Raw genomic sequence first — 25,412 nt, 5'->3', positions numbered from 1 at the left:
GGGGAGAGGGAGAGGATGTGAAGGATTATTGATGCCCTTTGTTTTTATATCATATCCATTTCAGAATATGCCTCTCTAGTTTCTTGCCTAATTAGACTTACCTTGTAACAAATATTACCAAAAAATGTGTAAATAATTCTGCAAAGCCAGCTGATATAATCTACTGCATCTGAGCATCTATGAAACTTTTCACAACTTTGGTCCCTTTTCTCTCCTGTCAAAGGAAGGAATTGTAGAAAAACATTCCTTTTGCTGCACAATCTTCTATCACCTCTCCCTCTCCTTATAATACAATATACACAATTGCTTTATGTAACAAAAAAGAGCTTTCCTCTTAAAAAAAATTGTGTATAGCTATTATTATTATACAATGTAACTATTGATGTTCCAAGCTTGTTAGAGCAATATTTTCCTATCTTTATTCAAAACATTTCCTATCTACATTGGACCCCAAAAGAAATTCAATGCCTCAAATTCAATCTCAAACTTCAAAATATTTGTCTTTGGGAAGCAATGCCAATGTGGAACACACACACACACACACACACACACACACACACACACACACACACACACACGAAATGGGAAAAAGTCACAGTTATTAAGTCAACTCCCAAACTTCCTTTAGCAGTACACATTACTTATCAGGCAGCACAGAACATGCTGTCACCTGAATTGTGTGAATGTCTTGGGGTTGACTAGCCTATCACAATTTTATTTTTAATACCACTGTTTCTGTAAAGACTGCTTTAGCTTCATAAGTTGCAAGAATAAACACAGGACCAAAATTCCCTTGGGGTTTTCCTATTCTTGCAAGCCTACAAGCTACCAAGACATTCAAATAACAAAAGTTACAGGTTCTCCTTGTCTAAAATGCCTGGCTTGGGTGACTGGTTTGTTTGGTTTTTATTGATTATCTTCTCCATTTGGGAACAGGTATCCCTTCTGAACAAGTTTAAGGAAGTGTTCTTTGACTTTTTAATAATGAACTTCTGGAGATTTTTTTTTAACCATTTAAACCATCAAATGCTGAATTAAATCAATTCACAAAATGTAAATTAAATTACCTTTCCATCTCTGCTCAGACAGTGGAAGTTATAGATGGAGGTAGAAATTGCAAAGAGACAAATTTAGGCTTGACACAAGGAAAAAACTTTAGCAGCTTCCCAAAAGGAAAATGGACTGCCTTGGGAGGAAATGGACTTCCTTTCCCTGAAGGTCTTCAGTCAGGGTTGGATGACCACTTGTTGGACATGTTGCAGAGAGATACTTTTTCAGATGGGAGCAGGACTAGATGACCACTCTGATTCTGACTACTTGGCAGTAAGTCCAAGTCACCAGGACAGATGAACTACACTGTAGTGTATTGAAAGAGATGGTGGGTAGGATTGCTAAATTACTCTCAAAAATCCTTGAACAAATTTGAAGAATGGGAGCACTGCAACAGGACTAGAGAGGAAAAAATGTTCTAACTTTCAAAAATAAGAATACAGATGATTCAACCTATATGACAAACATGAATGATACCTGGCAAAAGTCAAGAATACTTTATTAAAAGAACGGTCAATAAGCATTTTTTTTTTCAGAAATGGAAGCAGTAATCACCATGAGAGAGCAATGATTCATCAAAAATAAGTTATAGGAGACTAACCTCATCCCTTACACACACACACACACACACACACACAAACTGGTAGATCAAGGGAAAACATAAAAATGGGATTACAGAATTTAGAGTTTCAAGATACCTTAGAGACCATATAGTTTAAATCAACTTTTTCAAAGAAGGGACTAAAGCCCAGAGAGATTAAATTACTTGCCCATGACCCCCCAGTTAATAAGCAGGAGAGTTATTAGCCCAAGCCATCCAACTCAAAAACCAGGCTTATGAGAAGGTGTGAAAAGAAGCATTTCTTTCAGCTCAAAGAAATGTTACCATGTTATCCTTGATCCTTTGGCTTAAACACAATCATATCTTAGAATCTGAAGACAGTGAAGTCTTCACTGAAGTGAACTCTTTTTTTTTTTAAGCTACTGTTCTAAGTCTGATCAAGCGAATAACAAGCAAGATAAATCTTTGGGTTAAAAAGGTTATCAGTACCTTACCTGGTCCAGCCTCTAGCCTCCAAAGCATATGCATAATTTATTATCCCATATGCATAATTTATTATGCCCATAAATGAGGCACCTGGGGGTGCAGAGAGGTTAAGTACAGTGTGATAAGTAAAGGAAGCATTGGATATATGGAGTCAGGAAGACATGAGTTCAAATTTGGCCTCAGACACTTACTAGCTGTATGATCCTGGGCAAGTCACTTAACCTCAGTTTCCTCAACTGTAAAAAAAGGATCAAATGAAATATTTACAAAGCACTTGGCACAGTGTATGAGACATAGTAGACATTATATAAATGCTAGCTATTATTATCATTCCTATTTTACAAATGGGACACTTGGAGGTTCAGTGAATTAAGTACAGTGTGCTAGAATGGAAAGGGAATTGAATATGGAATTGAAGACCCAAGTTCAAATCCTGTTTCTGCCATTTACTATATGTGTGGCCTAAACAAGTTATAACTTCTGTGGGCTTCAGTTTCCTCACCTATAAAATGACAGGAGTTGGATTTATCAAAGGCATTAAACTTCCCACCTAGCTACTTGAGATCTGCAAAACTCTGGAATACCCAGGAACCAGAATGAAAAGTAATTGGGAAATGTTTAACAAAATATTCAATACAACATAGATAATGTTAGCTTGTGGTTTATTAAGTTAATGTGGCCTGCAGAGATTTGTTTCTATTTGACTTTAACACCACAGAACTAGATGACCTCTAATGTCCCTTCTAGACCTCAAATGATAATCCTCTTATTACCCCCAATTTTAACATTCTTTCAAGACTATACCCTAGTCTCCTGAAACCCAGAGTAGGACTCTTTCCACTTTTTATAGTGCCTCTCAAAAGGGTACTACAGACAGTAATACAGTAACATGATTGAGTCATCCCCTTCCTTGGATCTGGGAAGACCGAGGCTATCCAGGAAACTGCTTTCATGCTTTCATTTTCATCCCTTTTCAGCATAACAATGCTTGCCATGCACATGGATTTGTTCCTGTGCTACTAAGCAACTCCCTTGGATGTCAAAAGAAACTTTCCTCTTCCTCTTCTTTCTCTTCTCCTCATTTTTGTTTGTTTTTGGTTTTCGACAGAACCAGGTACCAGACAGTATAGAAATAGGATATGTAGAGTAGTGTGAAACATACCTGTCCCAGTCCCACCATGCTGTTTACTTCTTCCTGAAAAAGGAAAGACTATAATAAAGGGATCTTTGGAGGATCTTGACACTTTGAAGTGGGAAGAAATAGGAGAAAGGGGATTATATACTAAGAAGACTCCTAGGGAAGAATATATTTGTCACAGCTATAACGTAGAAGGTTATTTTTAACCATAAAAGGAGCAGAAGATATCCCTAGAGCCAAAATCGCTGGGATTTAATTATACAAAGACAAAAGGATTTTGCATAGCAAAAAGCAGCATCTACAGAATTAAAAGGAAAATAGATTGAGGGAAAAAGATTTATAGTCAATATGTAAAACAAAGGTCTGACATTTGGAATCTATAAGGAACTGAAGTACCTAAGATAAATTCAGTTGTCAAATGAATGAAGCCAATTATCAAAGGAGAGAATACAAACTTAACCACATAGGAAAAAAAAGTCCTCAAACGCCTTAATAATCAAAGAAATGAAAGCCAAGACAATTTTATGATTTATCTACCTGACTGGCAAAAAGAGCAAAAAACTATCAATATTTATTGTTAGTCGTGTTGTATGAAAAGAGGAACTCAGATAAATTCCTGATAAAAGTACCGATAAATACAAACATTTTGGAAAGCCATTTGGTGATATATAACAAGTCACAAAACATAATATATCCTTAGATCCAGACATTCTACTGGTAGGACTCCGTGCCAGAAACATTATAAAAAGAACCTATGTGTACAAAAGCCATTTATATCTTCTCTACACACAACAGACAGGGAAAAATAAGAAAACAAACTATTGTTGTTGAGTCTTTATTTTTTTTAGTCTTGTCCAATTCCTCATGTCCCCATTTGGGATTTTCTTGGCAAAGACACTGGAGTGGTTTGCCATTTCCTTCTCCAGTTCATTTTACAGATGAGGAAACTGAGGCAAACAGGATTAGGTGACTTGCCCAGGGTCACACGGCTAATTAGCATCAGAAGCTAGATATGAATTTAGGCCTTCCTGACTCCATACTCAACACTCTACCCATTGTACTACCTAGCTGCTCCTATATGGCTAACAACTGGTTGGTTGGTTGGTTGTTTTCCTTCGTACTCAAAGAGGACCAAAACGACATCACTATGCTAAAGTTAAGTTTCAACATGTCCGACTCTGGCTGATCAGACCAATACAAGCTCGGAATGCTCTGCCACAGGTGGGGTATAGGGCACAAATAGTCTGTGTGAACATTTGGGGTAGAATCTCCAAATCTGCGCATCCTTCATTTCCTTTGAGCTGCTTGAATTCTGCTTTGCTCATAGAGCACAACACCTTCACTGATGTGGACATGCCATGCTAAGCAGTCCTGTGACAGTGTCTCCCATATCACACAATCAATTCCAATGTTCTTGAGAAAGACCTTGAGAGTGTCCTTGTATCGCTTCTTCTGACTACCATGTGAATGCCTGACCTATTTCAAGTTCTCCACAAAACAGTCTTTTTGGCAAGCATACGTTTCACATTTGAACAACGTGGCCAGCCCATCAGAGTTGCATACACCGAAGCAGAGTTTGAATGCTTGGCAGTTTAGATCGAGTAAGGACCTCAGTGTCTTCTCCTTATCCTTATTCTGCCAGGTGATCTTCGTAATCTTCCTCAGACAATTGAAATGAAAGCAATTCAGTTTCCTGTCATGGCGCTGGTGGACTGTCCAGGTTTCACAGGCACACAACAATGAGGTCAGCACAATGGTTCTGTAGACCTTCAGTTTGGTAGTCAGTCTAATACCTCCTCTCCCACACCTTCCTTCAGAGCCTCCCAAACACTGAGCTAGCTCTGGTACATCCCTGGAAAGTACACTACCAAGATAAGTGAACTTGTCTACAGCATTCCAAACTTCTCCATTTTCTGTAACTGATGGTTCCGAGTATGGATGGTGTGGTGGTGGCTGATGAAGCACCTGTGTTTTCTTGATGTTAATTGTTAGGCCAAAATTAGCACAAACAGCTGAGAATTGATCCATATTTTGTTGCATCTCAGCTTCAGAGGCTGCTTTGAGTGCACAAATCATCTACAAACAGAAAATCATGCACCAACACTCCCTCTACTTTGATCTTGGCTTGTAGCCTTTTCAAATTGAAGACTTTACCATCAGTGTGGTAACTAACCTTGATGCCAATGCTCATCCTCATTGAAAGTATTTGACAACATAGCTGAAAACATCATGCTAAAAAGCATGGGAGCAAACACACAGCCTTGTTTCACTCCACTGGTGACTAGGAAGGCTCTATAAAGGTAAAGGAAATAGATTGTCCTGTGACAATGCGGGGCAGAGGGTCTTCTCTCTTAGTCATTGCTGGCAAGATTCTTGCCAGAGTCCTCCTTAATAAGGCTGATCCTTCACTTGGAAGATGGTCATCTACCTGAGAGCCAGTGTGGCTTCAGAAAGGGCCAAGGAACAGTTGATACGGAGTTGGCTGCCCGACAACTCCAGGAGAAATGCCAGGAGCAGAACAGAGGTCTGTACACAACATTTGTAGATCTGACCAAGGCCTTTGATACTGTTGGCCGTTAAGACTTATGAAAAATTATGTCAAAATTTGGTTGCCCAGAGAAGTTCATCAATATTGTACATAAATTTCAAGGTAGCATGATTGCTGAGGTTCTGGATAATGGACAATGGCTAACAATTAGAAATGGTTGAATAAATTGTTTTCTTAATATAATGAAATATTATACTATTAAAATTGTAAATATGAAATATATAAAGGAATACTGAAAGACCTATACAACATAATAGCAAATCAAATTAATAAAATTACAAGTGTATATATACTAACAACAATATTTAACAAAAGAAACAGGAAAACATGGCCAAAGGCAGTAGAAATTCATGTAGGCATGAAAGGGAAGAGAACAAAAGCATTTCCCTAGTTTGTTTTCAATTTGTCAATTCATTCTGTTTGGCCTTATTAAAGGTTAAATGTCTAGGGTAAGATTTTTGCCCCTTGCTTTTTTGTATGTTTATTAGATTATTTTTGTTTCTAGTTATTAAGTTTATAAAGTATTAGAAGTAGCATACTCACCCACCTGAAGCCTTTAACAAAGGTCAGGTCCCCAAAGTGGTCATTTGTGACCCAAGTGATAATGTGATCCTTACCCTTTTGTGAATAACAATCTAATTTTTAAAATTCTCTGTATGACCCTACTCTAGATAACTTGATGAAAAAGACTACTCAATCAGAAAGAAGGTAAACATTGTTTTCTTGGATTTTTCTGGAAGTTCCCCAAAGTGCAAAGATCAATGCCAATATTATTGTGGTAATTAGGATATAGGACAGAACTAAAGATACAGTCATTTCATTTGGGCAGTCAGGTGAGAAGAAAACGAAAGCACACTAAAAAATGTACAAGACTGGCATTAAAGGATTGATGGATGTAGTGAAAATTTTCATTCAATTATTATTCTTCCTTTTCTTATTTTAATCTTACTTCCAAATAGGCACCTAACTTCTCCAAGTTCTTTAAGGAAGATACTTTAAACAATATTAACTTTGTGTCAGTAGTCTGATTGGCCTTTAGTAAAGCAGCTGAATATACAATTTAGAATGCTAAAGAGTTTCCATGGCCCATGTTGTCATTCATGTTGTACTCAATTTCATTATTTCAGAACATGATATACCTCTTCACTTATGCAACGATCTTAGAACAACTGAAATTAATAAAAACCAAGTGGGTTTTTTTTTAAGGTTCTATCCTTGAAGTAGTACCACATGGAGGTTCCATTTCATTCAGACTGTGTGTGGTTCCACTTCAAATTGTTTTTAGATGATTACTTCCCAGGGAAAATCACTGGTGAAATTGCTGGCTGGAAGAAGAGTAACTAGAAAACCAAAATGTGATAATCAGATCATTCTCTGCTGCTGAGGTTCTCATTTAAACTTAGTGGGTCTGATTCTGTCACTGAGAAAGAGAAAAACTCATTCACTTTGAGAGTTACACTGATAAATACTATTCCAGTAAAGCAAATAGAGGACAAGGATTGCAATCTCCACCTTTTTGTTGTTGGTCAGTCCTGTCCCATTCTTTGTGACCCCATTTGGAGTTTTCTTGGCAAAGATACTATAGTGGTTTTCCATTTCCTCCTCCAGCTCATTTTACAGAAGAGGAAAAACTGAGGCAATGTTAAGTGACTTGCCTAGGGTCATGCAGGTAGATGTGTATAAAGCCAGTTTTAAACTCAGGAAGATAAGTCTTTTTGACTTGAGGCCCAGCACTCTATCCACTGTGCCAAACTCCACCTTACATATGAAGAAACTCGAGTCCCTGGAAAAACAACTTGACCAAAGTTACAATCTAGCAGAGCTGGTATTCTCTATTCTCGTAGTGCTCCCATGTCTCAATTCAATCCTCTTTCTACGAGACTTCAGGAAATAGTGCATAATTGAACTCCTGATACCATAAGGTTTTGGATAACAAAAACATGCAGTGAGGTAGTAAAAATCTCATTTCTATCACATCCCCAGAAAACACCAACAGGACCAATATTGTTTCTACTATAATCAAGGGCACCAGCATCCTTCCAGTAACCCAGGTTCAAATCTTTGGTGTCATCCCCAACTACTTAGCCAATCATTTACCAAATCTTGATTCTATCCACCATACTTCTTGCATAGTAAGTCCTCTTTCTTTAAGTTCTCACTCCTCACTGCTTCTTACCTGAACTATAGTAATAGCATTCTCATTGTTCTCCAGGTTCAAGTCTCCCCCTGTTCCAATTCATCTGCCAAGGGGATTTTCCTAGGGAACAGGTCTGACCATGTTATTAAAATTCTAGGGGCATCTTCTTATCTCTAGAACCAAATATAAACTCTTCTGCTTGGCATAGCACTTTACAGCCTAATCCCTTCCTACCTCTCCTTGCTCTCCTCCTCAGATAAGTATCTGAGTCCAATATGGTCCAACCATACTGGTCTTGCTGTTATAAATACACACACACACACACACACACACACCATCTCTCCCCCATTCCTGGAATGTACTCTCATCACCTCTGCTTCTTAGAATCCCTGATTTCCTTTAAGAAATCAAACTAGCATCACTCTGCAGAAGGACTTTCTTGGTCACTCACCTGGCTGCTAGTGACTTCTCATCTAAGGTTACCTTATCTGTTTCATATGTATCTGATACACACATGTACATGTTGTCTCCAACAGTAGAATGAAAACTTCTTAAGGGCCAGGGACTGTTTAGCTTTTGTCTCTGGATCCGCAGTACTTTTCTTTTTTATAATTTATGGAATAAAGTATTTCTATAACATAGTATAATTTTTAAAAAATGATTGTACATGAAACTGCAAGTCTATTATGTACAACTTACTATTCCTTTTAAATATATAACAAAGTTGTCATGTGAATTTCTTTTTTTTTCTTTTTCTTCCCTCCCCCACACCCTAAAGATGGCTACCATTAACACAAATGTGTGTGTGTGTGTGTGTGTGTGTGTAAAAGCATTCTATATATACTTCTAATTTATCAGATTTTTTCTCTGGATGCAGATAGCATCCTTCTTCATAGGTCTTTTGTAGTTAATTTGGGTACTTATAATAGTCAAAATGACTTATTCACATAAAAGTTGTTCTTAAAACAGTATTGCTGCTACTGCATACAACATTGCTTAGTTGGATTGCTAGCACTTAACACAGTGCCTGACTTTAAAAATGTTTAATTAATTTTACAGAGGAATAAATTGAGGCAAAATTAAAAGTGACTGGTCCTTCTCATAGAGACACAACTTTATATCTTCCCTTGAATTAGGAACATCTATCCTAACTTCCAACACAAAGCTTGTTTCACACAGTTCAAATAGTGATCCATTTATACTTGGACATCCCCTATCCTTAATTCCACATCCTACTCTGCTCAAGAAAACTCAGCTGCCAGGTTTCTAGAACAGAGAGAACTTCAGACCTCAGTATTCCAGTAGGGATTTCTTAATTCCAGAGAGACATTTCTACTTGGTAGGCTTCCCTAAGGAGGACCTTAGCCTGAAAATATCTGATATTGTTTATTTTTCAAACAAGAAAAATAAGGAAATCTAAGAGGATAGGCAATCTTTTACTAATGCAAGTCTACTAATAATAAAACCACTCACTAGAGAAGACACAGACAGACAGACACAGACACGTGCATACACACACCAGAAAAAAAATACTTAATAAACAGAATGATCCACAATTCTCCTAAAGTATCATCAATCCCCCAATTATATAAGCACTCTACTTGCAAAAGAACTTTATGTATGATTTCAGGGGAAGGCGGGGGAAGGAAGAGAGAAAAAAGAGAATAGTCTTTGTTCGAGGTATGCTAACTGTCCTTTATTCTCCAATTTGGATACCAGGATGATAAGCATATATTATTTTGCCATAATGAATAATATGTCCAAGTGCTTTGACATAGATTATCCTAGTTGATCTCACCACAACTTTATGAAGTATCATCCCCATTTTATGGATAAGTAAATAGGTTCTTGTGTAAATGATTGACACTGATAGTAAGAGAGAAGAGGTAGTAAGTGTAATGTAGTGTACAGATCAATGGATTTGGAGATCAAGTCCAAAATTTCAGTCCCTTAACCTCTCTGAGTCTGTTTCACATTTGCAAAATGGGTAATAATTGTACTAACAGTTTCATGGGGTTTTATGAGGAAAATGCTTTGCAAAGCTATATAAATGAGAAGTATTATTATTACAAATTCCCACAACTTATTAAACTAATATTTCATGTTTGATCATGAGGCATGTTTGATCAGCCCTCACAATGAGGCAGCATGCAAAAGGGATCTAGACTAGGAGTCCAGAAAACCCAGGTTCAAAACTGGCCTCCAACACTTACTAGCTATATAACCAAGGTTATGTATCATTTAACTCTGAGTTGCAGGTTTCTTGTGATTTGAGGGGGGGAGGGGGTTAGAATAGATGCCCACTAAGAACTATCTGATGATACAATTATCTCTCTCCTCTGCTGCCCTTTTTGGGTTGTGGTGTTGAATCTAATGTTCCTTCCTTTTCACTTTCATTTCCACAAACTAAATAAACAAACAGATAAATAAAAGGAACAAGTATCAATTCTTACTATTTCTGTTTCAGAATCACCAAGAGGACTTGCAATTTTCTACATTTTAAAGAAAGATTCAAATAAGTTCTTTTAGTACATCAGAGTGTCTAATGAAGTCACTAACTAGATCACATGATAAAAAAAAAAAGACAGGTCCACACAGGATATATTTGAGGCATTCATATTTGAGCAGGTGTGTATGACTTATGGTTTGCATCTCTGGAGAAAAAAGAATGTCGACATCAATAAGAATGCAAAGATTCACTTGAGTAATTAAGTCAGGCTTATAAAAGGAAAGGTGGGTCATTCATTCCTGGTCACTATTGTGCAGTTTAATTTATTAGAAAAAAGATGAAACCTTTCTATTCTGTACCTCTATTATGTGAGAAATCACATAACAAAAAATAAGTATATACCTCAAATGAACAATTCATTAGACTTAATAATAGCTAACATTTATATAGCACTTACTATGTGCCAGGCACTATGCCAAGTGCTTTATAATTATTTCATTTGATCCTCAAAACGATCCTGGAAGGCAGGTGCTATTATTAGCCCCATTTTACAGATGGGAAAACTGAAGTAAATGGAGGGTAAGTGATTTACAGTCACACAGTTAATAAGTATCTAAGGCAGGATTTGAACTCAGCGATTGCTGACTCCAGGTCCAATACTCTATCCACTACACCCCCTAGCCACCTGATAAAGTTTTTAAGAATTTGGATGTTGATTACAAGCAAAATTGGGAACAAATAAGACTTCAAATCCCATCTAACAGCACATAATGGTTAACCACATAATGGTTAATTCTCATTCTCTCACCTAAAGTCAACATATCTACTTGCCACAATCAGGTAAGGAACTCAGAGAATTCATTACCCTAATTTGGTGGCACAGAACTCATTACCCAGCCACTGGCAGGAAACAAAAGGACTTCAAAAGGATTTGGACAAATCTATGAATGACAGTCACAAATGGCTACTGATAGAAGCTGTTATCTTCTTTCAGGTTCATGTCAGAAATGATGATCATGATATGTCCTTTGTGGACACTGATACAACTGAAGATGCAGTTGCTACAGTTACTAAGTGTCTGAGGCTGGTTTTGAACTCAAAGCTTCCTAACTCCAGGTCAGGCACTCAATGCACTCCTCAGTGCCCCCAAGCAACTGTAAGATTCGTCAGGTGCAGAGCTGGTGCTGATCTGCATTAGTTGAGGGAGTTTCCTCACTGGAAAGTACCTGTGTTAATGAAATTACAGCCACGCTCCAAAAAAAAAACATCAGGAAAGCTTTTTAGTAGCCACCTCATACTCCTGTCTCATGCATAGTGTAGATCTGCACTGTAAGACTTAAGACTGTAAGAATTCAACAGGTAACTCCCAATCTACTGGGGACACTGGCTCCACCATAAAAAGGGTCCTGTCATCCTTCTCTGGGACCCTGTTCCACTGTGCAATTGTGCTTGCTGTTCATAATGTTCTTTATAATGCCTGGCCAAAGTTTTTTGTTTTTGTTTGTACAGGGGCAAGAGAAGCAGGGGAAGTCATTTGAAGTCAGGTTCTCTTGTTGCTCAGATGAATTATAGTCAGACTACCAAGCAGTATTATGAATAGAACTCTCCTTAGTTCTTTGACAACCATTCTAAGTGTGTTCCCCCACAAGCATATTTATATTCTAACAAACTAATTCCAAAATATAGTTTAAATAAATTCTATCTGCCAGAGTGATACAATATGACTAACAGCTCTGGAAGGTAGAGCTGCAGGAGACTTAATCATGCATTCAGCAGAATCTTCAACCCTAACAAACTTCCCACACAACATATACCCTGCTAAGAAATACACAACAGCTGGTTCAAAATCCCAGTACTCACCTCCAAAACCTATAAATACAACTCAGTGGCACAGGTTATAGTTTCCAGGTACTGAACATTTAGATAATAAGCTGTACTTAAAGTACAAGAAAATAGATTGTAACATACTTGAGACTCAATTTCTCCAAACTGTTGAGAGAACTGGGGAAAGTTAACCAGGAAACAGGAAGACTTGAAGAGGGGAGGAGGAAGGAGAGAGATATTAAAAAAACTGTCTTAAAATATCTGAAAAATTAAAGCATATAATCAAGATATATAAAGAGAGCATTTGACTGGCACTAAAATTGTTCTAATCTAAAAAGATCTTGGATAAACGTTTTTTTTCATTATATTAATACTGCTCTACTGTAGCTCATTTCATGCTTTATATGCCAAGTATAAGGTGCTGAAAATGAATGAAGAAATCTCCTTTTCAAATAAAAAAAAGTTTTCATTTGACAAAAAAAATTCTGAATTTTTGCGAGAGTTCACTTTACAAATTTGTAGATCCTCATCCAGACTACAGGAATAATTAATTAGATGCAGAGAGGAAATAAAAACACAAATCCCATCTTTGCTTTAAAATCAAAATAGTGAATGTAGCTTGCCTTTTGTCCCCTTCTATATATACTGCTTTGAATTTTCCTCTCTCCCCTCCACTAAGGAAATTCACTTTTTTCCTTTCTTAGAAGAAAAGTGTCATTCCTGAGTACCTCAGGAAATGCCTTTGGGCCTGGTATGCCTCCTCTGCAACATTAATAGAGAGCTTTCTGTTTGTAAAGGGCTTTATCATCTATGTTCACTACTGTTTTAACTTGTATAATATTCTGCTTTTTGTCTTGATAGTTTTAATCAAATAGGAAGAAACAATTTGGGCATCTGGGACCTAGTTTACCACCATCATTAATCTTTGACACTACCCACCCTGCCCCCCATTTAGTAAATGACATCTAGAATGATAAAGTAATAAGTGGTATAATTGTGAATTAGATCTTCTAAGACTTCTCTTTACCACTATAATACCTCAATGCTTAGGATGAATTACTATGATTAGGATAAAAAAAACAAATAACATATTGGTCATAATACTGTCTACATTTTTTCCAATGCATTCCAAAATTAATATAATTTTCTAGCATATCCCTATGTGCATTTTTGTTCCTGTTAAAGGGACCTCAAATAGGACTGCCCCCTATATTCAAACCAATATAATAACCAAAAATGATTTTATATGTAGGATCTCTTTTTCTTCTGAATTTCTCATTTGGGTCTTAAGATCTTCTGATTCAGAGAAAGAACCAAACAGTCAGTACAACCCCAGCCCAATGTTGAGATTTCCTGGCATTTCTCATCCCAACCCACTTCAGCCATCTCCAGGATAGAGCTACCAACAGTCCCATATCCCCAAACTACAGCAGAAAGACAATGACACTAAGATGTGTGCAGAATATGGAAAAAAGAGGTAAATGAATATTAGTCATTATTATATAGTCCCACTCCTCCAAACCACCTACGACAGGATGAGTGATCGTCGTTCTTTATCCTATATACACAAAAATGAACCCAGGCATGAAACTGCCCAAATGATAATATTTCTAACTGCTATAATAGGTAGCAATTTTACTCCACAAAAGACTTTCTTCCCCAACTATTAAACACAGGATAATAGATTCATAGATGGGGGAAAACAGCACATTAGTGAGGTTGTCTAAGGCCAGTCCCCTGGTCAAACAGGTGCCACCTTCTAGAACATCCCTAATATAATTTTTCATAATTTCTAAGTCTAGAAAGACATTTTATGGTTTAATATCATGAAAGGGGCACTTTCAAAGTGAATTTTACTATTAGCTTCCTTTTAGAAATGAAAGAAATTTTTGACAATTTTTTCAAGATTTATCCATATTTTTTAACTAGAGATTATAGCTTTTCAAAGGACAACATTATTCAGTTGGCTAGAATAGGGACTGGCAACCTTTCAGAAATGAGGTGCCAAACTGCTGATTCCTGTTCTTCTGGCATGTCAGGAATGGGAGGAGGCAGCCATAGACAAGAAGCAAGAGAAGGCTCCTAGCTCAAAAACAAGTCTTCCATATAACCTACCAAAGATTCATTTAAATCAACCTCCTTTTAAAATTCAAACACCACCCTGCCCCACCTACTCAGGGATGGGTGGCTTTTAATCACTGCATTTCAGTTTAAATTATTTTAATCAGATTTTTATCCTTTCTAAAATTTAGTAGAGATTTATTCAGTGGAGATAATGGGAGTTTGGTCCTTGGAGGGAGAAAGGAGAAATAATTTTGGAACATGGAATATTTCTGGGAAACAAATTTGAGTGGTACAACTCAGCTGAGGGCTTTGGATGACTAGAGAGCAATATAAGGACACTAAGCATCCGAGAAATGGGCGAATACTTTGACCTTTATCTAAAGATTACCACTGAATTCCTTTAAAGATGGTGCTCCTTTAATCATATGAAATGTGAGTGGTTATATACACATACTCCTGCTCTCTCTCAACGTCTCCCCCTCCATCCAATCTGTTGCCAAAGTCTGTCAATTTTACCTTTGTAACATCTCTTGAATGTACCTTGAACACAGACCACTCTGTGTTGGGCTCTCATTACCTCACACCTAGATTATTGCAATAGTCTGCTGGTAGAGTCTCTCCCCGATCAGATCATCCTCCATTCAACTGTCAGAGGGATCTTCCTAAAACATGGTTTTGGGCATATCATCATCCTAACTCAGTAAACTCCAGTGGTTCCCCATCACCTCCAGGAACAAATATAAACTCCTCTATTTGGCACTCAAAACCCTTCACTCCAGTTATCCAGTCTTCTTATACTCTACACTTCTTATCCCATCACATACTCTGTGACATTAGCCTCCTTACTGTTCCTCTAACAAGACACTCCATCTCCCAATTTTGTGAATTTTCACTGTCAATGGTTGTCCCCCGTACCTGAAATGTTCTTCCTCCTTTTCTCCTCCTCCTGGCTTCCTTCAAGTCCCAGGCAAAATCCCACCTTCTACAGCAAGTCTTTCTCAATCCCTCTTAATCCTATCTTCCTTATGTTACTTCCAATTTAGCCTGTATATTTTTTGGTTGAAGTAGTTATTTGCATGTTGTTTCTCTCATTAGATTGTGAGTTCCCTGAGAGCAAAGGCTGTCTTTTACCTTCTTTAAATGCCCAGCACTTAGCATAGTACCTGGCACACAGTAGGCACTTAGTAAATGTTTACTGATTGACTTGACACAAACTTAATGTACACAGAACTCTTCAGGACTATTACATTAAGCAGAGTATTCCTGCATTCGTTATTCTGTTATGACCTGTGATGGTGAAAGTAAGAAACATAACTAATATTTACTAAAAAGCTATAAAGAAATACTATTTCCTAATTGCAGGAAATAGAAAAGTGAGTATTCTTGAACAACAACAAAACAAGACAAAAATCACTTTATTATTTTCTTTGAAAACCAAAGATATTGTTTCTAGTGTTTTAATAATAACGATAGTGTATCCCACATGTTTGGATGTAGGAAAGAATGGAAAATTAAAGGGTAGCAATATGCATTAAAGGAAAGTTAGTAGGTAAAGTATCACATTACTGAAAAGGAAGCCCATAGTTTCAGATAACCAAGATTATGTCATCCTTAACTTGCAATGCTATCTGTGGTAAACTCCCCACCCCCAAAAAAAGTGTATGTAAAAGATATACAAATTCAATAGATTTTGTCCATAAAAATTAACAAAATGGACTTGACTAAATCAGAAACAGCAAACTTTTTAGAAAATTTTTCTGTTGCAGAGCAAAAAGAACATATAAATATATTAGTCAAGATCTTGCCAATAGTCTTCAAAGAATTACAAGACCACAATGAAAACTCTAAATCTGACTATAATATTAAAAGAAAATTCCATCCAAACACTATTTCATTGTACGTTTTAGTTTCCTTCAAGGTTGCTTAAAGTTGCTTAGTAAACTGTTTAAAAAGTACTAAGCAGCCTGGGTGGCTATTACAGTTTCCAAGCTAGCATTAACATCACTACAATGCTAATAATAGTTTAAAAAAATTCTTAGGGACTTTTCAAAGGATAATCTACCTAAAGCTTTAAATGGAGTAACTTTCATGGAGATAAATGGAAAATATGCAAAACCTAAACATCTTAATATTGACAAGGAATTTTTAAAACTTACTTAGAGTTTATTTTCACAAAATCTTTATGTCATACAAGATGAAAAACATAAAGTCACAGTTTTTTCTCAAGATGGCCACTTTTTTCCATTTTCCCTTCCAACTACTCAAATTCTCTATAAGAATTAGATATGTTCCATTTGACCTTGAAATATTGCCAACCCATCTGCTTCCCATCTCTCTACCTTGGCCCAACCAGAAGAGGAAGGTGGCAGGTAGTATTGGTAAGTAGAAGAATTTTTAAAAACAACTGTTCACCTATAACTAAGTAATGGATGACGTCTGATATCTGATGTTAAAATATAGTGAATTAAATTCTGCCTCAAAAAATTGCCCAAGGCAAAATTTTATTTTAAATTTGCTAGTAATTCAAACATGCAAAGATGATTTATTGACATTTTCCTTGGGTTTATTGGTGAACATTTTAATTTCTATGCAACTCTCTTCTTTCCACTCTTAAGGACTTTAATGATTGAGGGGGTGAGATGAAAAGTTGAAGAAAAGAAGGTTTAGGTACTAGATTCCAGCTAACTTTACAATATTTGAAGATTAATTTTCCACTTTCTTCTTCCCCAAATATCCTAAAACAATTCTAGAATCCTATAAGTTTCTCTGATGCACTATATAAACTAGACTACAAACTTTATATATAGCATACAGCCAATTTTCTATTGAGGGCTGTAATGGAAATGCAAATTTAAAGATCTTCCCTGCCCCTAGGCTAAAGTGCACCTGAAGCCTAGGGTGGGAGGCTTGTTTTTCAGTAGATACTTTTTGATTGGCCAGTGGGTCAATAAGGTTGTTACATTCTCTGAGCCAGGAGAAGGCTATATAAGCCCTGATGTGAGGCTTTGTTTTGGGGGCTCACTTTGAGAAGTGTTCTGTGATTTGATCTGTATTCTGGGAAGCCGTTGTCCAGAGGGCCCCCCCCCCTTTGAAAAACCCAGATGTTGAAACCCAGATGTTGATTGGGTATGGATGTAATGGTTGGACAGTTTGGAAATCTGTCTACTTGATCTGTTTCTGTCTTGATAATTCTGCCTGTATACTTTGAAGTTCGGGGTGCTGACCTTTTCCCCTGAACAAGGTAAACGATATATGTTTGATTAAAGTAAGCTTGTTAACCCATTTTGAGTTGCTTTCCTTTAACAAAGCAGATCCAAGAACCTGTGGTGGCAAGCAAACCCTGAGGACGCTTGGGGTGCTTGCTGCTACAAGGGCCTACTGAGAATTACCCATTAACCCAAATGCACAAATGCACTTTATTCAATTGCACTGTGTAGAGGCAATGACTAGGTCATATAAGTTAAACACAGTACTGATTTACTCTGTGTTTTCCTGACTAAAGTAACCACGAGTAAAAATCCATTTATCATATATGGAAAAAATCACCAATGGGATAAACAAACTGTTTATCAACCTGTAAGAATCTCAGTTACTCATAATCTTAATGTTTCCCCTCATAAAATAGTTTCCCTTTCCCTTCAAACTCCACTCAAAAAAAAAAAAACCACCAAACTTCCCTTCCCTAGGAAGCTTTCCTAATAAATCCTACCTCACCTCACTCAAACGCCCCATTCTTATCACTTTATATACACAATAATCCTTATTTGACAGTCTACTTTATGAAACTTGAAAGAAAAGGAGGCATAATAATATAGAGCCTCTAAACACCATTCATGTATTGTTTCTGTGGGAAAACGCACTGAATTTCAACTTGGGACTAAAGTGATACACAGGCTACTGGAGGAAACACTGGTTGTAAAAATGGGCTACCCCAGAGGGAAAAAAAAAGAGGTCCCTATAAGGACCAAAATTGCCTTATGGACTATCTACTGAAAGTCTCATATGTATATCTATTTATATATATATAATTTATATATTTGCGTGTGCACACATATATATGCATACATGTGTGTATACATGTTTTATAGACTTTTACCAATAATACTGTAAGGGGGAGGGGCATTTTTCCCTTGCATTTGCTCTATCTTCCCCATTACAGAAAGGAGAAGGAAACTGATCTTCTATTTTAACATCGAGCTACCCACATTTTCTAAACAGGGAGCCAGGATACAGTGCAAAGAGCGCTGGGCTAAGAATCATAGAAGCTGGATTCCAATCATCCTCACTCCACCGTTTACTAGCATTGTGATCTTGGGAGAATCCTTTTAACTACTCTGAGTCTCGGTTTCCTCATCTAGCAAATGGGGATAATAGCAGTTGCCCTGCCTACCTCAGAGAGTTATTCTAAGGATCAGAGGAGATAATGTATGAAGGAGCTGTGTAAGCTAATTGCTGCACAAATGGAAGGTATTCGTCGTAGTAGTACAGTGCTTTGTAGTCAGTGCTGACTGACTGTGTGTGACTCATGGCTCTTACCCAGATACACCAAATAGGAACTGAAAATAAATACAGGTTTTTTAAATTAGTTTGTATACGCAGACTGATTAGTCAATTCAACATCAAAGTACCCCAGCTACACCTGTGAAATCAATCTTACTTAATCTGCCATTCAAAGCCAAGTCTGCTTAACACTTTGAATCTCCATCCTTAATGAACTCCGACTAGAAGCAAAGTTGTTTGAGTCGTATGGGGGGTGGGGGGAGGGCTGTGCATAATTATGAATTCGGAGGGTGCTTTTTCTCCCAGATAAATGATTCAATGTTGATTGCAATAAAATCAATCACTGAAATTATAGCAACAAAACTCTTTACACTCTCCTACGTTAAACACCACAGCACCTGTGCTTTCATTTGACCAGACTGTGACTCCAGAAGATCGAAGAATTGACAGTGTTTCCCCACTTAACTTTCTAGTTGTGCGCACAGTGGCGCCGACACCCGCCGGCCCCATCCAGTCAATGCCCCAGCAGCCCAGCCCGCTCCACATCATCACCTAGCCAGTTTTGTGGCGCTCGATATGTCAGAAAAGACATTAGGAAAACCCACCCAGTTTTCCCATGCGTCCAGATCCAAAGCTGTGGCTGCCTAGCAATGCCTCACTCATCAAGTGGACGCTACAGTAACAGCTCCACCCCCACCCCATCCCCCTTTCCCAGTTCCTGAGAGGCCCTGGGCGGAGGGCACCCAGGTTCCACAGACTTCGATTCTCTGCCCCCCTCTCTCCGCCCCCAGCAAGTCCCGCTCTTGGCTCCCCTTCCCGGTTCAGTCGAGCTCTGTCCAGAGCCCCGCAGCGCCTACTCAAGAAAGCCGGGCGGGTGGGACTGGATGAAGCAACTGGGGGGGGGGGGGGTAGATCTATAAAGAGGCAGAGGGGTGGGTCAGAAACCTGCCCCCAAGAGGGTGATCCCAGCCGAAGAACCAACCGTGACCCTCAGACCCGGGTTGCCCGGCGAGCTCCAAGCTGAGAAGAGCGGTGTGCCTCTATGAGAGGCACTGGGGAGAGTGGAAGGCGAGAGTCCCGAAATAGGGAGACAGAGAAAGGGAACAGTCAAGGAAGAAGAAAGGAGAGAAGAGGGAAAAGTGAGAAGTATATGGAGAAAGAATGGTTGGGGTGGGGGGAGAAGGAGGGGAAGGGGCAAGAGGAGAGGCAAGAAGACAGGGAGCAAGAGGCAGAAGGGTGGTGAGGAGCCGGCGCCGCACTCACCCCATCTTTGCAGGCTTGCTTGGCCGCCCACTCCGACGGGACTCTCTGGCATTCGCTTCTTGCAGAAGAGCTTCTCCAGCCGCTTCCGAACTTGGCACACGCGGCTCCCAGTCTGCGCCCCACTCAATCCCGGCGCGGCTCCATTCGGCTGGGCTGTGGGGCCGCCGCCTGGCAAGGGCGGGGGCGGGGCGGCTGGGAGCTCCGACGGCGAGCCCTCCCTCCGCCTCTGCCTCCGCCTCCTCCCTCTTTTTGCCTCCTCCCTTTCTCCCTCCCGCCGCTCCTTACATAACCTTGAGTCCCCGGCGGCAGTGGCGGTGCGCATGGGCTCCCAGAACGCCCAAAGCCCAGCTGGGGACCAGCCCCAGCACCATACCCTGCATCCCGGGCAGCTGCTAAGTGGAGGGAGAAAGAAAGGAAGGAGAGAGGAGGAGTTTCCCTGCCGGGCTAAACACACTCGTCCCTCCTCCCCGCCGTACCCGGTTTCATTCACAGCTGTCCTCGGCCAAATGACTAGATTCACTCTAGGGCTATCTGTACACCTGGGTTACTGGCATCCCTCCCTCTGTCAACTAGTCTGGAATACTCAGACCCACAGAACTTCAGAACTGGGAAGAATCTTAAATATTATCAGACCAGGCGTCCTTAACCTGGGATACTCAAACCCCCATGGAGTGGTTGGATAGATTGCAGAGGGTCTGTGAGCTTGGATTGGAAAAAAAAAATGTATCTTTATTTTCAACAATCTCTAAATAAAATTTAACATCTTCTTCCATTAGGAATGTAGGCAATAAAACAAATGTCCTGAGAAGAGGTCTGTGACGCCAAAAAAAAGGGTTAAGAACCCTTTCTAGATCTAGACCAATTCATTTTTTTTAACAAAGGAAGAAAATGAGGCCCTCAAAAGACTATGACATGCCCAATTAAGTTAGTGGTATAGGGAGATGGATCCACGGTTTCCTGATGTACTCATCCTTCTTGTTACCTTTGCAATGCACCAACTTCAACAAGTATTTATTAAGCATCTTTATTAAGCCTTACGCTGCCCCCACATGGCATGGAAATGATCCTGGGTTCCTAAAGGCTATGTGCAAGCTCTGTTACCTACGGTACTACCGGTAAGAAGCTGGAAAGAAAAGACATCAAAGTACTGGCAGTAATGAACTGTACCTCTGTTTTGGAAAGATCTGTCCAGCTACCTTGGGAAAAAATCATCACTAGTAAGTTGGCTACCAAGTCAAGGGCTTTGTTTTCTTTCTTTCTTTCCTTGCTTCCATCTTTCTTTGCTTGCTGCCTTGCTTCTCTTTTCTTGCTTGTGACAGCAATTTATGAAACCATCTACTAAGGAATGGAGGGCATGGTCATCTGCTGTAGTGCCTGACTTATGCACAAAGATGGAATCAAAGTGTCCTTTTTTCTAGATCAAGATCTCCTGAATCCCTTTAGTCTAAAGTTTTTCCCTTGTTGTTGTCATGTGTCCTTTGTTCTTGAACAGGACCATGACTTCTGGGAGGTGGTGCATGACATGTAAGTGAATTGGATTTAAGTGAGGGAGGACTGTGCAAAGTCACCAGTCTTACTTTTTCCTCAGGAGCCATCTGGGTCCAGGGATGAGATGTAGATCTGGATGACTGGAGAAGGCCTAGGATACCATGGGAGACCTTGGCCTTTTACAGGTCTCAGTCTGACTGAGGCAATACCCAATTGATTAAGGCTAGGTAAGAAATGAGGCAGAGAATGGCCTCTTTACCTAGCCAAAAAAAAAAAAAAATCAAACTGGGAGGGAAAGATCCTACACATTTCAGGCCAAAACAGAAACAATTGTTATTTACATTCACTCTGAATCAATCAGAGCCCAAACAATGATCAAGTTTGGAACTTCTTGTTGCCTGGAACTTCTTGTTGGCCTATCAATGAGAGCCAGAGTGATTTGGCTTTAAGGTGGGGTCCTTAGGAAAAATAGGTTACAGAGGTGGCTAGGTGGTACAGTGAATAGAGCACCAGCCCTGGAGTCAGGAGGACCTGAGTTCAAATCCAGCCTCAGACACTTGACACAGTAGCTGTGTGACTTTGGGCAAGTCACTTAACCCCAATTGCCCTCCAAAAAACAAAAAAAAGAAAAGAATAGGTTTCAGCAATCAGAATTTACTTTCCTTTGGGCAGAGCATGATTCCCTGTGTGAACAGGGAGGGGGGGAGAGAGAGAGAGAGAGAGAGAGAGAGAGAGAGAGAGAGTTGCCCAATTGGCCAGTTCCAGTTGGGTCACCAGTGGGGCAGCTCCTATTTTCTACTCACAGAAGTTGTTTGTACTTTGTTCTGGAAGAGGACCATGACATCAGGTAGGTGATGCCATGACTTGTAAGTGAATTGGATTTAAAAGAGGAAGGCTGTACAAAGACACCAGTCTCACTTTCTCCTCTGGAGACATCTGGGACCAGTGGTGAAATATAGATCAGGACAACTGGAGATGGTTTTCCCTTAGTGTTTCTTTGAAACTACAGGTTTTTCAGGAAGATACATCCCAGAAAGGCATCCTAAAAATGTCAATGATGTGAGGATTTCAGAGCTTACTTATGCCTCTCTTCTCTACAGAGTAGTCAAATCATTTCTCCATGTACCTCACCAGAAAAGGCACCAGGAGCAAAACTGTAAGAGATCATGCTTAATGTGGTCACCTGGGTGCTTCAACAACTAGAAATAAATGTAAAGGTTGGACCTCTGGTCAGATTTCTATCATGGCCACAGTCACTATTAGCAGTGCTCATAATATATCTGTTAGGTACAAAAGATACAGTTTTTACATTGTAGTTGTTCTAAGAGATTGGACATTTCTCCAACACTGGTGATGAGGTATAGGCTCTGGGGACCTCCCTTGGACTCTTAATTAAATCTTCCCATTTGATGAGGCATCTGCATGAGACAATAAGCCTTACATTGTGGCTGGGCCCAGACCTCTAGTCTAATTACTAACTGCTAACTACTAACTCTAGCCTAGTTACTAGCCTAGCCCTCCTTTGTTCATCTACTTCCAACCCTTGAGCCTATCAAAATATCGATCCATGCCTAGCCCACACTTGTCTGTAGTCTCCAGGTGGCTTCCCACCCTTAATCACTCATTGACCTCATTAACTCCTCCTGAAGACCCTCCCCAAACTCCTCCCCTAGATTCCTCCCACAACCTTCTGTATATAAGACCCCATCCTGTCTTCATGTTTGTGAGAGCACCATAGAATAGTGAGAATGCCATAGAATGACCTGGCACAGACTTACTCTGTGTCTAATGCAAGCGAACTTTTAATACATTTTACTTTTCTTTGCCTGAGAAGACTTGAGTTGAATTCATTCCGCGGGACCCAGCATGTTGGTATTTTGGGGTCTCCAGAGCAACCCTAACCCTCTTAGTGGGTAATTTCTAAAGTGGCTTTGGGTGGACAGCCAGTTAAGTTGGTCCAGAGTAAATATCTCTCAGATAGGCACTGAAGATAGCACCAAGTCTGTTGTGCTACATCAGATTAGAGAAATTGTATTATATTTTCAATTATCTCAAGCTCCTCCCTGCTACCAAAGCACATCTTTTAAAAATCAATATTATCCCAATAATGTTATGCCTATGATCCATGGATTCTTCCAAAAGAATCAAAATTTCGGGTGACCTAGAAGATGTTTGGTAGGTTATAAGTAGGCTACAATATGTTACTAACAATGACTTGTGCAATGTGGCATAAAAGACACCAGGGACATATATGACTTCAAAAGGATGTAGGCCAGCTATATTCGTTACAAGGGAAGACTTTTATTTGGGGGGGGGGGAGGTAAGAGTGATAGAGATAAAAAAAAAAGGAAAGGAGCATCAATTAGACAAAAAATACACAGAAGAAAATTAAAATTTCAGAATGAGACACAAACTTGGCAACATTGTCTAACTTAATATACCCTTATATTGCATAACAGTTTATGATCTCACATGATTCTCTTTTGCACTTTGTATATTGGAATGTTTGTGTTAATGTTTGTAACTTTAAAAAAGAAAATTTTAAGAATGACAGATAACAAATGGAAAACTCTATTGTGGCACTCTATCAATAAAATATTAGAAGACTCAGAGGCTTTCAGCAACTTGGGTAGATCCTCTGTAAAGGAATCATGGAAGGACATGGACAAGAATTACACAGGAGGAGAAACTGAGACTTGGGAGAAGTAGAGACAATAGATGACTCATCCATAGTCACCAAGGTCAGTAAATTAAAATATATAAAATTTCCAGGCTGAGAATAAGCTGTGCCAAAATTGTCTAAACTAATAGAGCTACATAATACTTTGGGGAGTGAGACAGATAGATATAGATTGATAGATATTAAGATATCTCTATTTGCATGTGTGTATATACATATTAATATATATATATACATATATGTGAAAGAAAAAGGAAAGTGACAGAGAGAGAGAAAGGGGAGAGGGAAGGAAAAGGAAGAAGAGGGAGAAAGAGAGAATGAGAACCCTTAAGTGCTGGATATGCAGATTAGGTAGTTTGATTGAGGACTGCAAGCTGGAAATAAGATGTGACTCCTTCCCATCCAAACTCTGAAAGGCTTGTATTATATGGGATTTAGACAATAGTACTAGCACATGAGCCACATGTACACAGTTAAGAAAAGTTGACAAGAGGGCAATTTGAAACAAGATAGATTGAGATAGATATAAGTAACTATAAATAAAATAAATAAAAAGCAAATTAAACTTAAGTAAAATTTGGGTGAAGCCAAAACACAAAAGAACCCAAAATACAAACTATCCAAAGTCCTAGGTGTGATAACACAAAACAAGAATGCTTTGAGTGAATGTAGGACCTGGGAGAACCTAAATATCTTATAGGCATCTCTGGTACTCCTAGAGAATTACTGGGGTCAGCATTAACTTTTTCCAAACAATGTAATAAATTATTTTTCCCACAACCTGCAATATTTTAGATATCTTGAGCTGGATATCCAGTAGACATTTAAAACTCATTATGTCCAAAATGGAATTTACTGTTGTTCCCATGAAACCTTCCTTGCCTCCTACCTTCTCTATTGCTATAGAGGGCAACCATTCTCCCAGTTCCTTGAGCTTGAAACCTAGGCGTCATCCTAGATTCCTTACTATCTCTTAGCCCCCTATCCAAGTTATTGCAAAATCTGGCTAATTTCACCAACTCTCAAATATGCCCCCTTCTCTCCTCTAACAATGCCAAAGTGTAGTGTAGGTCTTTATCACCTCATGCTTAAACTTTTGTAATCACCTGCTGGTAGATCTGCCTGCCTCAAGTCTCTCCCCACTCCAATCTATCCTCCATTCAGCCACTACCAAGATTTTTCTAAATTGCAGGTCTAACCATGTCACTCCCCTACTCAATAAA

At 39.0% G+C, this 25,412-nt stretch overlaps 1 protein-coding gene across 3 annotated transcripts in view; it reads right to left on the bottom strand.

The window, feature by feature from the left end:
- Nucleotides 1-20,229, bottom strand: part of HOMER2 (homer scaffold protein 2) — a 162,923-nt gene extending 142,694 nt beyond the window's left edge. For 2 of the 3 annotated variants that reach the window (XM_069098717.1, XM_069098719.1), the window contains exon 1: nt 20,022-20,229. In XM_069098717.1, the coding sequence (XP_068954818.1) occupies nt 20,022-20,026 (5 nt within the window). In that variant the 5' untranslated portion in view covers nt 20,027-20,229. The remainder of the gene's footprint in view (nt 1-20,021) is intronic. The other variant, XM_069098718.1, reaches the window with a different exon arrangement.
- Nucleotides 20,230-25,412: the final 5,183 nt, after the last annotated feature.

The sequence above is a fragment of the Petaurus breviceps genome, unplaced genomic scaffold, assembly GCF_028583685.1.
Source record: "Petaurus breviceps papuanus isolate PSGF00001 unplaced genomic scaffold, PetGlider_PUasm1.0 37, whole genome shotgun sequence".
NCBI classification, from domain to species: Eukaryota; Metazoa; Chordata; class Mammalia; order Diprotodontia; family Petauridae; genus Petaurus; species Petaurus breviceps.
Note: the sequence above shows the minus strand (reverse complement) of the source record. Positions and strands in the feature narration are given on the sequence as shown.